Below are 15,096 nucleotides of genomic sequence, written 5' to 3'. Positions count from 1 at the left end.
CAAACCACACTGTACTGCTTAAACATATAAAGAGATTCAGGTCAATTATTTCACAATGAAACTGGAAAAAATTAATGAAAATAAATTGAAAGTACTTTAAGGATCTGTAACAGCAAGAACTACAAAACTCTGGGCTGTCTCAATCCTTATCACTCAAATCCTTATAGATACAAGCTATTTTGTGTTCCACCTTTCTGTTTGGACATGATAGCTGACAGAATTTTCCACTTAGCAAAATAACTGAATCTATTATTAGGTTCACATATCAGTGACAACACTGATGGTAGAACACTCTTTTATGATATCTTCTATAACTTACTTGTCTACCCAACAATCAATACATGATTTGCTAGTTTGCGTATTTTAATTATCATAAGAAGCTGCAATTGTCTCTTTACCAATGGGATTAGTATCTTCCCTTCTGATTTATTTTCTTAGAATTTTCATGTGTACCTAATGCTACAGTCCTTTGCAGAAAAACTGTTCATTTACAGTGTCATCAGCAGTACTCGGGTACTCCAATACTCCGTCCTGTTTTATCTTTTATTTATTTATTTTCTAACAGTTCATCTGATTTTAAATATAATTTAACATAATTTTGCTAGATTATTAACTGAAAATTGAACTGTGGACATTAACAATTCTGCCCTTCAAATAATGCAGATTTTATTTTGTAATTAAAATGATAAATAAGAATATATCCTAAAAGGTCTAAGACAACGGTGACTTCTTTATCGTAAGGACAGTCACCCTTTACTTATCACACTTTAAATTATCAGAATTTTTTAATTGATTAATTTATTTTTATTATTTATTTATATCATTAATCACATTGAGATACAGAGTTACAAAGCTGTTCATGGTTGGCTTTCAGTCATACAATGTTCCAAAATCCATCCCTTCACCATTCATTTCCCACCACCAATATCCCCAGTTTTTCCTCCCTCCCTACTCCAACCTGTCTCTATGGCAGGCACTTTCTCTCTCCTCTCTCTCTCTCTCTCTCTCTCTCTCTCTCTCTCTCTTTCTCTCTCCTCTCCTCTCCTCTCCTCTCTCTTCTCTCCTCCCCTCTCCTCCCTTCTCCTCCCCTCCCCTCCCATCCCCTTCCCTCCCTTCCCCTTCTCTCTCCTCCCCTCCCCTCCCCTCTCCTCTCTCTCCTCTCCTCTCCCTTCTCTCTCTCTCTCTCTTCCCTCACCCCTTTTTGGGCATTCTAATTGCAATACAGGTATTGAAAGGTTATAATGTCTGTTCCTTTACCTATTTTCAGCATGCAGTTCTTATCCAGAGTGATCATTTCCAACTATCTTTGTCATGGTGGTCCCTTCTCTATTCCAACTGCCTTCTATGGTGCATCTACACAAAGGAATACTATGCAGCTGTTAGGAAAAATGAAGTTATGAAATTTATTTATAAATGGATAGACATGGAGAGTATCATGCTGAGTGAAATGAGTCAGAAGTAGAGGGATAGATGTAGAATGATTGGACTCATTTGTGGGATACGCAAAAACATATTATGATTTTGCATATTATAATATACAAGGGCAGGAGAAACAAGAGCCAGGAGGATTGGTCCATGGTTTGGAAGTGTCTCAAATGCTGGAGGAGAAAATAATGAAAAGAGTTTTTTAATAATTTTTTAAATTTTTTAAAATTTTAGGCAAAGTAATTTGAAATATGTTGATAATAAGGTTCCATGCCTACAATATTCCAATCCACACCCTCCACAATGGATACTCCTTTCCACCACTGTCCTAGCATCCTCTAGCCCCTGAATGGCAGACTTCCTAATGTAGGCCAGTTTTCAGGATCTGTAGTCTCTGGGCATTTGTTATGTCTTTACTATGTTTCTTTATATCCCGCACAGAATTATCACATTTTAAAAAGGAGGAGATACTGTCATTTTAAGATTTACAAATGTAGCTATTAACAAAAGAACAGAGGCGATATTATCATATCCTTTCATTGTCTCTATCATCTGGAAAATACCAACAATTCACTGACCGATAGGCATAAAAGTCAGCTTGTCAAACTTACCTGAAGTAAAAATTACTAGATAGGTCTACATTTTGAAATATCCGTAGATACCTAAAAAATAAAATACACACATTACATTCATAAAATGCTACAATTTTTCATAGTTTATTTAACATATACTTTCATAAACATTTGGATTTATGATGACAGTCATTTATAAATGAGGAATTCAATCTATAGCTGGAGTAAATATTTCACCTCAAGCCATTTATAATTCTGCTGACTGTCACTTCTGAGATTTTTCTGCCCTTTTGTAATAGACAGGTTTATTGGAAAGTAGAAGGAAAAGGAAAAGAAACTCCCCAACCCAAAGAAGCTTAGTATAGGACTAAGGGCCCTCCGGAGATTCTTAACTTTTAATTTCATGTACTTTGACAATTTCCTCCTGAGTCAATATGCCACAGAGGGAAAGTCATGCATTAACACATGATGTGTTAGTAACTTTCGGCAAATAGAAGCAAATCTGCCTCTGTTTTTTATAATATACTTTGAAGATGCTTTGTGAGGAGAGAGGAGAATAAGAAAAACAAAAAAGGATGTTTGTGGGTCACCATAATTTTAAGATGTAAAATGTTTTACACTGAAGAAAAAGAATAAATGATCCAAATATCTATTTTAGGACTAAGGAAAGTTTTGAGGGCAGAGAGCTTAATAAATGTCTATTAGACCCTCCCTTCCATCTTTCAGATGTTTTCTTATTAGTTTTTTTTGCTAAGTTGATAAGTAGTAAGAAGTGTTAAAATCTCCTCCAACAATTATGTTGCTATCAATAAATTTTGATGGTCCTTAATTTGGTGCATATACCTGATGGGACACAAATTCTTTTTGATGTACAGATTCCCTGATCATTAAATAATGTCCATCACTGTCCTTATCATCTTTTTCAATTTGAAGTCTATGTTGTCTGATATTAAATATGGCCATCCTGGAAATTTTTTTTAGGCAACTATTTGTTATAAGATTGTTTTTAGCCTTTTACTTTGAACCCATGCTTATCATGACTGTTGAAAGCAGTAGAAATTAGGTTCAATTTTTTTTTTTATCTATCCAGCTACTTTATGCCTTTCTGATTGGTCACTTTGGGCTGATATTAAATAGGATTGCTAAAATAAAGGAATTTATTGCCATCATTTTGTTGATATTATGAGTGTTTGTGAAGTTAGTCTTGTCTTTTACAGAAAACCATTTAGTGTTTCTTGCAACACTGGTTTAATAGGTACCAACTTCTTTAATTGTTGCTTGCCCCCATAACTATTTCTCTGTCACTGTCACTGTCTTCCTGTTGTTCATCGATTTGCTCGAGCAGGCCCAGTAACGTCTCCATCTTGAGACTTGTTGTTACTGTTTTTGGCATATCAAATACATCATGGGTAGCTTGCCAGGCTCTGCCGTGCGAGCAAGATACTCTCGGTAGCTTGCCAGGCTCTCCGAGAGGGGTGGAGGAATCGAACTCAGGTCGGCCATGTTGGCTGCATGCAAGGCAAACGCCTTACCCGCTGTGCTATCGCTCCAGCCCAACTATTTCTCATCCCACTGAATTCTTGTTGGGTTGATTATTCCATTTAACTAGTTTGCTATGGCCAACCATTCTCTTTGGGTCTGTAGAGTTTCTTTTGATAGATATGCTGTAAATCTCATGGGGGAGAGGTCCATTATATATAAGTTCCTTCTCTCATCTTGCTTCTTTAGGATCCTACCTCTGTCACTGACTTTTATCAAGTAATAAATTGTCATGTGTCTTGGAGTTATTTTATTTGTGTTTATTTTGCTTGGAACACTGGCCACCATAGAGATTTTGCTACAAAAATCAGTTCCAGTTCCCTGCAGTCCCCATTCTTGATGCCGCACCTTGATCCTATGGCTTCAGTCCTTGGGTTTGGGAAATAGGCACAACAGTACCAGCCATCCTCTCCACCTTCATCCCCCACTTTTTTTTTCCCTCAAATAAACTCATTCTGAAACTCCGTAGATTCAGTCTTGAAATGTGCTTTCGAAGGAAAGTGCGATTTTTATCTTCTGGCACCACCTATGGCTTTTGTTCCCGTCACCTAAGCCTAGAGTAATGACAGGTCACTCCTTCTGGGCTCCAGCTGAGCCTGCACTGCCACTGCTGGAATTCCATCCTGCTGGGCCCTGGATTAGCTGCCACCCAGGCTTCAGACAGATGGAGATTCAAAAGGTTGTGGGTGAATTTACAGTTTACCGTTTTTTCCACACACATTTCTCTCCCAGTCACCACTATTTGTTCATTCTCTTCACCCCACTCCCAGCCCTGCAGTCAAGGCTGTCCAGGATGCTTACTGCTTTTCGTAACTCTTCATGCCAAAACCTTTCAGGGAGTCTGGAGAGATATTACAGCAGATAAGAAAATTCTCTTGCATGTAGCCAATGCTGGTTCAATTCCTAGAACCCCATATGATCCTCTGAGCATCACCAGGAGTGATCCCTGAGCACAGAGCCAGAAGTAAGCCCCGAGTACCACCAAGGTATGGCCCCAAAGCAAAATAAAACTCTCCGAGAGATGTTTGCTTCACACCTCCTCTATGGGGCCACTCGCAATCCTTGATCACATTTATGTTTTGTTGCATTTCTGACTAAATGAGATTTATGAGGCACCCTTCTTTACCACCTTGGACCCACCTCTTCCAACTGTCAAATACCAAAAAGATGCAAAATCTACAGAAAAACTGTGTGTGTGAGAGTGGGGAGGGACAGAGGGGAGGGGAGAGATAGCAAATAGTACAGTGAATACCAGTATGCCATTCATCTGAATTCACTGTTAAAACTCTTTTCTTTGACACGAATATAAAATTCTCTCTATTTAGACATCCATTTTTATTTTTACAAACTATAGCAGCATGATGACACCCAGCCCTCAATATTTTCTCTCTATACATACATATATTAATTATGAATAAGAATTACCCTAAAACAACCGCATTATACTTTTCTTCAATATGATCTGGAAGACCAACACATATGCAAAATGCCCCATTAAAATCTTTTATAGCTAGCTAGGCATGTATATGTGTGGGAGTACATACATGTACAAGCATGAAAGCATTTTAACCCAGGAACCAACAGAAATTTACCTTTTTCTTGATAAACAAACAGCATTTGGTTATCATGTCTGTTCTAAATCCTAGAGCAAGGGCTCAGGAGATGCTCAAAGGGCTGAGCACAAGTTTTGCATGCTAGAGACCCAAATTAAGTCCTGAGTACTTCATGGTACCCAGAACAGTGACATGAGTAGCCCTGAGTACCTCCAGGTGTGGTTCAAAAACAAAACTAAAACCTAGAACAATCCTTTGGCTTTTTCTGTATTTGAAGACAGTGACATTTTTTTAAAGTCTGTTTTGTTTTACACGTAAAATATTTTTCACAAGAAAACCACACATATAATCTTGTCCTTCCCATTGTTTCACACTGAGACAAATGCTGTCAATGTTGTCTTTTATTAGTTGATCATTTGATTAAGAATGCCTGTCACTTTTGGGGCTGAAGGGATAGCACAATGGGTAGGGCATTTGCCTTGCATGCGGCCAACCAGGGTTTAATTCCAGGCATCCCATATGGTCCCCTGAGCACCGTCAGGAGTAATTCCTGAGTGTAGAGCCAGGAGTAATCCCTATGCATTGCCGGGAGTGACCCAAAAAGAAAAAAAAATGTCACTTTTGTTCCTTTTGTAAATAACAGAAATTCATGCAATAAAACATTTTGAGACTAAGTGACTTATTCTGCTTCTCAGTAATGAACTCTCACCCTTATGGTTTTAGCAGCTCTGTTAATCCATGGCTGAATCAACTGTTACAATGGAGATTTTTTAACAGCCCTTTAATAAAAGTTGTAGATTTCAGACCCAGCATTTTATGGTTCTGACATAAAACACATAATCTTTTGACTACATTTTAAGATATATATACTTTATCTATCACGAGTTAAAAAAAATAGTCATCACCTGTACATACCTTGCTTCATCAGGATGAGTAATTCGTACAGAGTCATTGGGTATATAGATCATATTTGTATCTTCAATCTTATATATTGCATGACCTCCAATATCTGCCATCTTCCTCTTTTTAGTTATTAACACAATATAATAGCCTTCTAAAAACCTTACGAAACCTATACAACAACAACAGAAAAAGACAAATATGACATTCCCTAAAATGGTTAATGCTTTCAAATACCTACTTTGAAGGAAAAGACTTGTTTCTTTGGTGGTACTAAGACCCCAAACTAGGGCCCTACACTTGCAAGGCATATGCTTTATCACCATGCCACATTCCAGCACAAAGACTTTCAGCACATTTTCTACTTTATTCTCTCTCTCTCTCTCTCTCTCTCTCTCTCTCTCTCTCTCTCCCCCTCCCTCCCTCCCTCCCTCTCTGGCTCTCTCCCTCCCTCTCTCTCTCCCTCCCTCTCCCTCTCTCTGAAATAGCCACACAGACTTTCAGTTATTTTATAATTATTCTCTGGAAACATCTGTACTGATTTTTATCTCTCCTAAGTATATTAATTATTCTAACTAATCTTATTTCACTTATTCATCTGGTCTCATTCCAGGTAGGACTGTACTGCCTTAAGAAAAAAAATACAAAATGAAAGCACAGTTCTAGAGTGAGTGTTCATAAAAAGTAAAACGTAGGAGGCAAGACACAGCCACCCCGGGAGATTTCCCCATCAGTGTCAGGATGCGTTTCTTCAGGCTATTCTTTTGACAAAGTAGAATTCAACACATGCCATTCTCAGTAATCTGAAGGAATACAGAAAACGGACACAGTTGATGAGTGGTCTAATTTCATTTGGAGATAAATGTAGGTATCTACAGCAGTGTTTCCCCAAATGTATTCTCCACAAAGCACTAGTTAACAGAATCCAGGGGGAAAGGAGCAGTATGAGCCAGTTAAATGAGAAAAACGCTGTACAAAAGAGACTCTTCTGCCAGTACAAATGCCCTCCACATATTATAAATTAGATGATTATAGCCTTCCTGTTTAGTACCAATTGGAAACATCACTCTTTCTTAAGAGGTTCATATCAAACACAGCCAACTACTGAAAGACTTCAGTGTGTCACACATCTCTGCCAAAAGCCAGTCTATTCATCCTTAAACACACTGCAAACCAGAAAAAGTTTTTTATTTTTATCTTCATTCTACTTCTGGTCCCTCACCAATTTCATTGAGTACTTTCCGGAAGCCCAGATAACAATCACAATGCAAAGGAGATTTCCTCCCTCTCCAAGTAGAGAAGGCTGGGTCACTTCAGATGACATTTAAATAATAATAATAATAATAATAATAATAATAATAATAGGGGCCACAATGGATAATACAGTGTGTAAGGTACTTGGCATGCATTTGGTTTGCCTGGGTTCAATCTTCAGCACACCGCCAGGAGTGATCCCTGAGCAGAGAGCTAGGAGTAAGCCCTGATCAATGCCAAGTGTGGCCCAAATGCCAAAAATAAAATTTATTTAAAAATACACACACAGACACACACACAGACACACACACACACACACACACACACACACACACACACACGAGAGAACAGAGCACTGTCCTGCTTCTCATGTCTTGAGAAAACCCACCAGTCCACCAAAGAGGAAAATGCAAAATTTGGGGACCAGCATGAGAGCTAGTCATTATCCTGAAAGCCTTTAGGAAAAAGTGGGCTCTGGAAGAGAAGTATGGAAAATCTCCACAAGGCTCCGAGTCTTTACACAATAGAGCCCTCTGGAATTAAAGCAACTCTAAGTCTACTGCTCCCTCATGAGTCTGAGAGCCAAATTCTGCAACTGTTTGTCATTATTATCTCGGGATTTGTGATCTATTTTTTTTTATTTTGAATGAGAGCTTTATTCTGTGATATGTTTTATCTTTTATTTTTTAAGTCTTTGTCTTTTTCCCATTTAACAGTTTTCTTCCTTAAAATGTCACTGCATTTTTTTTTAATTTTTATTAGTGAGACACCATGATGTACAGTTGTAGACTTACAAATTTTTGTGCTTGGGTTTCAATTATACAATGATCAAATACCCATCCCTCCACCAGTGCCCATTTCGCACCACCACAGATCCCAGGATTCCTCCCACCCCCCCTACCCCCAATCCCACCCTGCCTCTGTGGCAGGGCATTCCCTTTTGTTCTCTCTCTCTTATTGGGTGTTGTGGTTTGCAAAAGAGGCAATGGGTGACAATCATGTTTGGTCTATAGTCTACTTTCAGCATGCTTCTCCCATCCTGGGAGGATCCTCCCAACACCCTTTATTTGGTGTTCCTCTCTCTATCTGAGCTCCCTTTTCCCCTAGCATGTGTGGCTGGCCTCCAAGCCATGGAGTAAAATTCCTGGTACTAATCTCGGCCATTCTTGGGTGTTAGTCTCCTATTTTGTTACTTTATGTTCCCCAGATGAATGCAATCTTTCTATGTCTATCCCTTTCTTTCTGAGTCATTTCACTTAACATGATACTTTCCATGTAGTACCACTTGTATGTAAATTTCATGACTTCATCTTTTCTAACAGCTACATAGTACTCCATTGTGTAGATGTACCAAAGTTTCTTTAACCAGTTATCTGTTCTCAGGCACTCAGGTTTTTTCCAGATTCTGGCTATTGTAAGGAGTGCTGCAATGAACCAACAATTGCAGATGTCACTTCGACTATACTTTTTTGCCTCTCTGGGATATATTCCCAGGAGTGGTACTGCTGGGTCAAATGGGAGCTCAATTTCTAATTTTTTGAGAATCGTCCATACTGTTTTTCAAAAGGGCTGAACCAGTCGGCATTCCCACCAGCAGTGAAGGAGGGTCCCTTTCTCGTCCCATCTGAGCCAGTACCAGTTGCTTTTGTTCTTGTGGATATGGGCCAATCTCTGTGGTGTGATCTGTGGTTTTGATCTGCATGTGATCTGTGGTTTTGATCTGCATGTGATGTATTTTTGAGACCTTGTTTTAAATATTATAATTTAGCCACTACAATCACACTTATTCTATCGCTCTTTGATCAGTAACATAGGCAGGAAAAGGAATGATTCTTAGACTGGCTATACATCAGAAGTGGCTGGAATGTTTATAGAGCTGAGTAGTAGGGACAGCTGGCCACCTGCAACACACCAGAAATAATTTTGTGAGGGATGCTCATGATCCCATCTTGGTTTCCTAAAACTCATAATGTCATTATCAAGCAATAGAGCAGGTTAGGAATGGACACAGCAGGATCACAGAGATAGTATAGTGGTTAAGGCATTTGCCTTACAGTTGGCTGACCCTGGTTCAATTTCTGGAACTGCATATGGTTCCCTGGTGTGTCAAGAGTAACCCCTAAGCACAGTGTCAGGAGTAAACTCTGAGCACATCAAAGTGTGGAGGGAAGAAAAGAAAGGAAGGAAAGGAGGGAGGGAGGGAGGGAGGGAGGGAGGGAGGGAGGGAGGGAGGGAGGGAGGGAGGGAAAGAAATATAAAAGAGAGAGAGAGAGAGCGCACAGCGGATAGGGTGTTTGCCTTGCACACGGCCTACCTGGGTTCAATTCCCAGCATCCCATCATGGTCCCCTGAGCACCACCAGGAGTGACTTCTGAACGCAGAGCCAGGAGTAACCCCTGTGTATCGCCAGGTATGACCCAAAAAGAAAAAAAAAAAAGACAGGGAGAAAGAAAAAGAAAGAAGAAAGAAAAAGAGAAAGAGGGAGAGGGGAGGGAGGGAAGGAGGGAGGGAGGCAAACAAAGAAAGAAAAGCAAGGTAGCTACAGTATGTGTCTTAGGACCAGGTAAAGTCCATGAATTCTTGGTACCAGCTAATGCAAAATAGAAAACCTAAAAGCATGGGTTTAAAAATTTTTGGAACAACGTGAGATTGCCACAGCATCAGCATCATAGTACATAATCAACAAACTTGTTTCAAAGACTAGTCTGTGTATTACTGAACCTGTATGATGACTCACAAGAAGTCCGAGCTGCCAAGAAGTCTGCAAAGCAATATCATCTGTTGATATGAAAATTCTGGTCCTTCACTACTGGTAGCATGTATTTACAGATTTTGAACTTAATTAACCATTTTAACAGTCCTGCAAAAATACTCACAAATTAGCCACAGAATAGAAAACAACTAGTCTAGTCATTCCACACAAGTACTATTTTGACAACTAAATAATATATCTTCTTAAAGGTAAGAATATAGTGTTTTGCTATTTCACTATCCCTCACTATTCCTAAGAAATAACTAAGCAATTGCAAGTTTTTATTAACCACCCATTTATTTTTCTCTACTCAAAGTTTTATTCACTTGAACTAAAATATGAAATGCATTTTTAAAAAAAATAATAAATATTTACTTAGTACATTTTGTATTAGTCTATTAGGTCATTCCTTTTGCTGTTTTTGCTTTGGGACCACACCCAGCAGTGCCCAGGGTTTACTCCTAGCTCTGAGATCAGGAATCACCCCTGACACTCCTGCTAGGGAATCATATATAGCATCAGGATCCAAGCCAGGTCAGCCATGTCCAAGGTAAGTGCTCTATCCTCTGAACTGGCTCTCTAGCCCTTCTAGATCATTCTTTCAGTGATTTCACATTAAGAATTCTCACACCACAACACCAAAGAATATCATCTTTCAGAGAAATGTGCAAATACCCTTAGTCCTCACCCAGAGTTCATGAACTAATTCTTGTGCAAAGAGAAAGAGAGAGAGAAAGAGAGAGAGTGAAAGAGAGAGAGAGAAAGAGAAAGAGAGAGAAAGAGAGAGAGAGAGAGAAAGAAAGAAAGAAAGAAAGAAAGAAAGAAAGAAAGAAAGAAAGAAATACCTGCTTATAAACTTGGTTATCAATTGATGAAAATAAAGCTTCTGGTATTATAAACTTACTTATCAATAACTTTTTAAATGAGGTATAAAATATTACCAAAAGCAAATAGTCCAAGATCGTATAATAAAAGACCCATAAAAAAACAAAGTATAGTAATCTAGTGGAAATGTAATGTAAAGTCAGACTGCTCAATATAACTTGAGAATACCCAAGGGCAGCTGTTTTTAAGCACAGTTCAATAACTGTTCCTCTCTTTGTTCGACTTCATCATCAAGAAAGGTTCAATTATGAGTAATAAGCCCTGACTAATGAGGCATTCAATATTACACATACTTTAGGAAATTTCCATCAAAAGAAATTGCAATAAGTAACAGCGTCAAAGGCAATAAATCTAATCCATTAAGTAACTAATATTTAAATTAAGCTGCTGTATTTAGGACACATTTTATTTCCATTTTTTAAACTAAATAACAAAGTAGAAGTTAACATATATGGAATTTACCAAAATTTGACATGTAAACTCACAAGACATACACAGCCTTGCTTCAAGTACCCTCACTTATCCATTAAGCATGTAATCTCTTAGGATCTGGCAAAACTAAGCAGAAGGGGTAGAAAAGGGGCCAGTCTGAAGGGGAAACTAGTCACCAACCACTCTTGGCTTTCCCTTGCAGCCACTTACAACACAAAATACACCTAATAAGGTGCCATGTAAGAGCTATGAGTTCGGTAAGAAAAACTCACTTATACAGGTTATCACATCATCATCACAGTCCTCCCATTGTTCATCAATTTGCTCGAGCGGGCCCAATAACATCTCCATTTTGAGACTGGTTGTTACTGTGTTTGGCATATCAAATACGTCACGGGGAGCTTGCCAGGCTCTGCCGTGTGGGTGAGATACTCTCGGTAGCTTGCCGGGCTCTCCAAGAGGGGTGGAGGAATCGAACTCAGGTCAGCCATGTTGGCCACTTGTAAGGCAAACGCCCTACCGCTGTGCTATTGCTCCAGCCCATACAGGTTATAATCACAAATATAATTACATATGTAACTGGTTATAATCAGTCTCAACAAATACCCATGAAACAGAAAGTGCATCAGAAAATCTAACAACATAAGCATTTGAAACCATATCATAAATTCCAGGTTATATGAATTGCATTAACATCAAGAGATACCAATGGCTCAATCGAAATTACACACAAAAAAATAAATGTTGCATAGGCTTTGATGGGGCTACAAGTGCCCTCTGCAAGGCACCCCAAGGCCAGGAGGTTCTGTCCCACACCCAGCATACCCAGCAGCTTCCAGGAGCCCAGCACTCACAAGCATCTGGCCTGTGCCTCTGCATCACCCCCACCAGAGTTCTCTCTCCCCATATCTAATAAAATCTCTTTTCCTTCATGTGGCAGAGTTTTAAGGTAGAGCACTTTCAATAGATAACTGACTGATTTATACCATCTATAGTCAAGAGAGAAGAGAACAAGAGCTAGTCTTTTTTTCTTTTTAATGAAACTGGTTTATATTGATGATAAAGGTCTTATCTCCAACTATATTATAGGAAAACAGAGCAACTTAGAGAATAGATTGTTTGCTTGAACAAAGTCTAGAATATCTCTAGGGACAGGTAAGGATCCTGCAACATGGTCTCTTAGGAAGGCAACTGGGTAGAATGGCGGAAGAATGCCCACCTTTAATAATTTTGAAAAACAAACATGGAGCAAAATGAAATCATTTCTCATCGCAGAAATGTTCAAAAACTACAGGTAAGATGTAAAGAAAAACCTCTGTAATGCTGTGTCCTGGGACTCCAACAGTCACATAAGCATACAAGTATCTGGGTTGTTTTGTTTTGTTTTAAACTGGAGTTAGCAGGGCCCAAGAGACAGCACAGGCATTAAGGCGCTTGTCTTGCAGATAGCCGATTTGGTTCTGATACCTGACACCACATATGGTCCCCAGAGCTACAACAGGAGCAATTCCTGGGCACTGAGTCAGAATTAAGTCTGAAGCTCAAATGGAATGTGGCCCAAAGCAAACAAACAGAAAACAACAGAGGTCATGTGATAAAAAATATGCTTTTTCCAGTCAGCAATAATTCAAGGGTAGCTTTCTCCTCCAAGGACTTCATAATATGTTATGGCTGTTTAACCAATCATTTCTACCACAATATCCAACCACCTCTCTTCCTTACCAGACCAAACCAGTTTCACATGATGTGGCACTGTACACAAATATGGCCACTTTTCTCACTCCTTTGACAGAGACAGTAGTCAGGTCCACCCAAATCTTGCTCCTTGGCCATATCCTCCATGAAATCTTTTCTGGCCATTCTAGAATGAAGTCCTTTGGACCTTTATGTAATCTCCAACAATACCCTTTTACTATTCTGCTTGATTTTTTTCTAACTGTTGCTCTAAACGTTCTATTTTTATTTTAAACGAATTTTATTTTTAGTGAGGCACAGTGATTTATAATGCTGTTTTCAGGCACATAATGTTCCCCACTCCAATCCCACGACCAGCATCTGCATGAATCTACCACATGTTCCCTCGCAGGCTTCATACCTGTCTCTTGGATAGACACACTTTCAAATTTAATTGGAGTAGTCTGGGTTTCTTGCTTACCGTAGTGTTGGCTCTAGTGATTTAGACATCTATAGATCCGCTTCCAATAACACACAGGATGTACTCCTGGTTCGTCTTAGGCCTTCTATACTAGGATGAGAGACAAAAACCAACACACAAGGAAAAGCTCCAATGGCTTAGCTCTTACTTGCAGTCTGGGAGTTGTCCCTTGTGTGTTAGTTTTTGTCCCTCATCCTTGTCCAATCAGCCTAAATCTACTGAGGAACTCATCCGTCCACAGCAAAGACAGGCTGACTGACCCACTGCGTCAAGGAACATTACACACCAGAGAACCATGGGGCCCACAGGCCAGATGGAAAATGCCTGACAGACCAGAGTTATTTCCCTATTTGTGCATGAAAGAAAAACATTAAGGAACTTACTACAGGACTGGAGGGGAAAGTTAGCATTTCAATAAAACTTCAAATGAAGAGGTTCAAACTGTGACGAAGAGAGAAACATCAAATCTCAATGAAGAAGCAGACTCAGAGTAGCCAGCTCCATGAAAATGATAAGGTTAGCATAGTGACAGATGGACTGTGTCCTAAGGAACCAATGCTTCTCTGTGTCAAAATGACTCAAAGTCAAAGAGGGGAATATTTTCTTACTGAGATGATTTCAAATGGTAAAGACTCGGACAGGCTGTGGGTCTAGAGAACAGTTTGTTCTCAAACAAGAATGCAAGGAGGCATTCAAAGAAAGAGGGTTGCTTATAGCTGCAGTAAGTCAATGGGAGGAATCCCTGCTACTTTTTAAAGCTGATTTTTCACCAGTATCATTTTGCCACCCAATAAATGGCAGGGTATATGCTCACAGCCCAAGCTAAGTTTTACTTTCTCACTGCTTAACAACACCGACGGCAAACACCTGAAAGGGCAAAAGCATTTTGCATCTGCAGTGTTATAAAAATGAATACAGCGTAAGTGCTGCATAAAGACTGTCTCAGATCTAATAGTGATATTTAAAAAAACAAAGCCACAGGTGATGGGCCACAAATATAAAGCTAATAGCTTGCAAGCTCCCTTTAAGTGGTCCATGGGCAGGGGGAAAAAGCCATAATACGGAGGCATTTTTCTTACCTACAATACCAACAGCAGAAACAGCTCGGAATAAACCAGAGGAGCCTTTCTGCCCGGTCTTTGTTCTATTTCCTAGATCCAAGCGACCGAGAAGCTCTCTCACTTCTTGTTGAGTATACACATGCTGAAAATAAGCAAATATAGTCTGTTAAGGCTATGTTCCTGCTTTGGATTATTTAATTTACCGCTAAAAATTCAAAGTTGCCTATAAAACTATCAGCCATTTCATATAAAATTAAGAAGTGGTCTAAGACTAAGTTATCATTTTAATGCCAAAAAAGCCTAACACTTAAAAATGGTTAAAACTTTACTAAAATATAAAATGTTAAAACTTTACCCTCCGAACCAGACAATGATTGAGAGATATAAGGGATGTACTGACCAATTTCAAGAAATCTTTTAACTCCTTAAAAACCTTTATAAAAAATTTTGATTCTCAAAGTGATCGCTGGTAAGCCCATCCTGCCCCAAATAAGTCAAAAATCATCACATTATACTAATAAAAACTCCGATACTGCCTGTGGGTGGGGAGACAGGTAGCTGATGACCT

At 39.1% G+C, this 15,096-nt stretch overlaps 1 protein-coding gene across 1 annotated transcript in view; it reads right to left on the bottom strand.

Moving 5' to 3' along the window:
- Positions 1-15,096, bottom strand: part of FIG4 (FIG4 phosphoinositide 5-phosphatase) — a 138,119-nt gene that overhangs the window by 105,786 nt on the left and 17,237 nt on the right. Inside the window, exons 3-5 of the mRNA XM_056125023.1 lie at positions 14,547-14,670; positions 6,005-6,161; positions 2,037-2,087 (exon numbers count right to left, since the gene is read on the bottom strand). Coding sequence (XP_055980998.1) covers positions 2,037-2,087; positions 6,005-6,161; positions 14,547-14,670 — 332 coding nt within the window. The remainder of the gene's footprint in view (positions 1-2,036; positions 2,088-6,004; positions 6,162-14,546; positions 14,671-15,096) is intronic.

Source organism: Sorex fumeus, unplaced genomic scaffold, assembly GCF_029834395.1.
Source record: "Sorex fumeus unplaced genomic scaffold, SorFum_2.1 ptg000054l, whole genome shotgun sequence".
In the NCBI taxonomy this organism is placed as follows: Eukaryota; Metazoa; Chordata; class Mammalia; order Eulipotyphla; family Soricidae; genus Sorex; species Sorex fumeus.
Note: the sequence above shows the minus strand (reverse complement) of the source record. Positions and strands in the feature narration are given on the sequence as shown.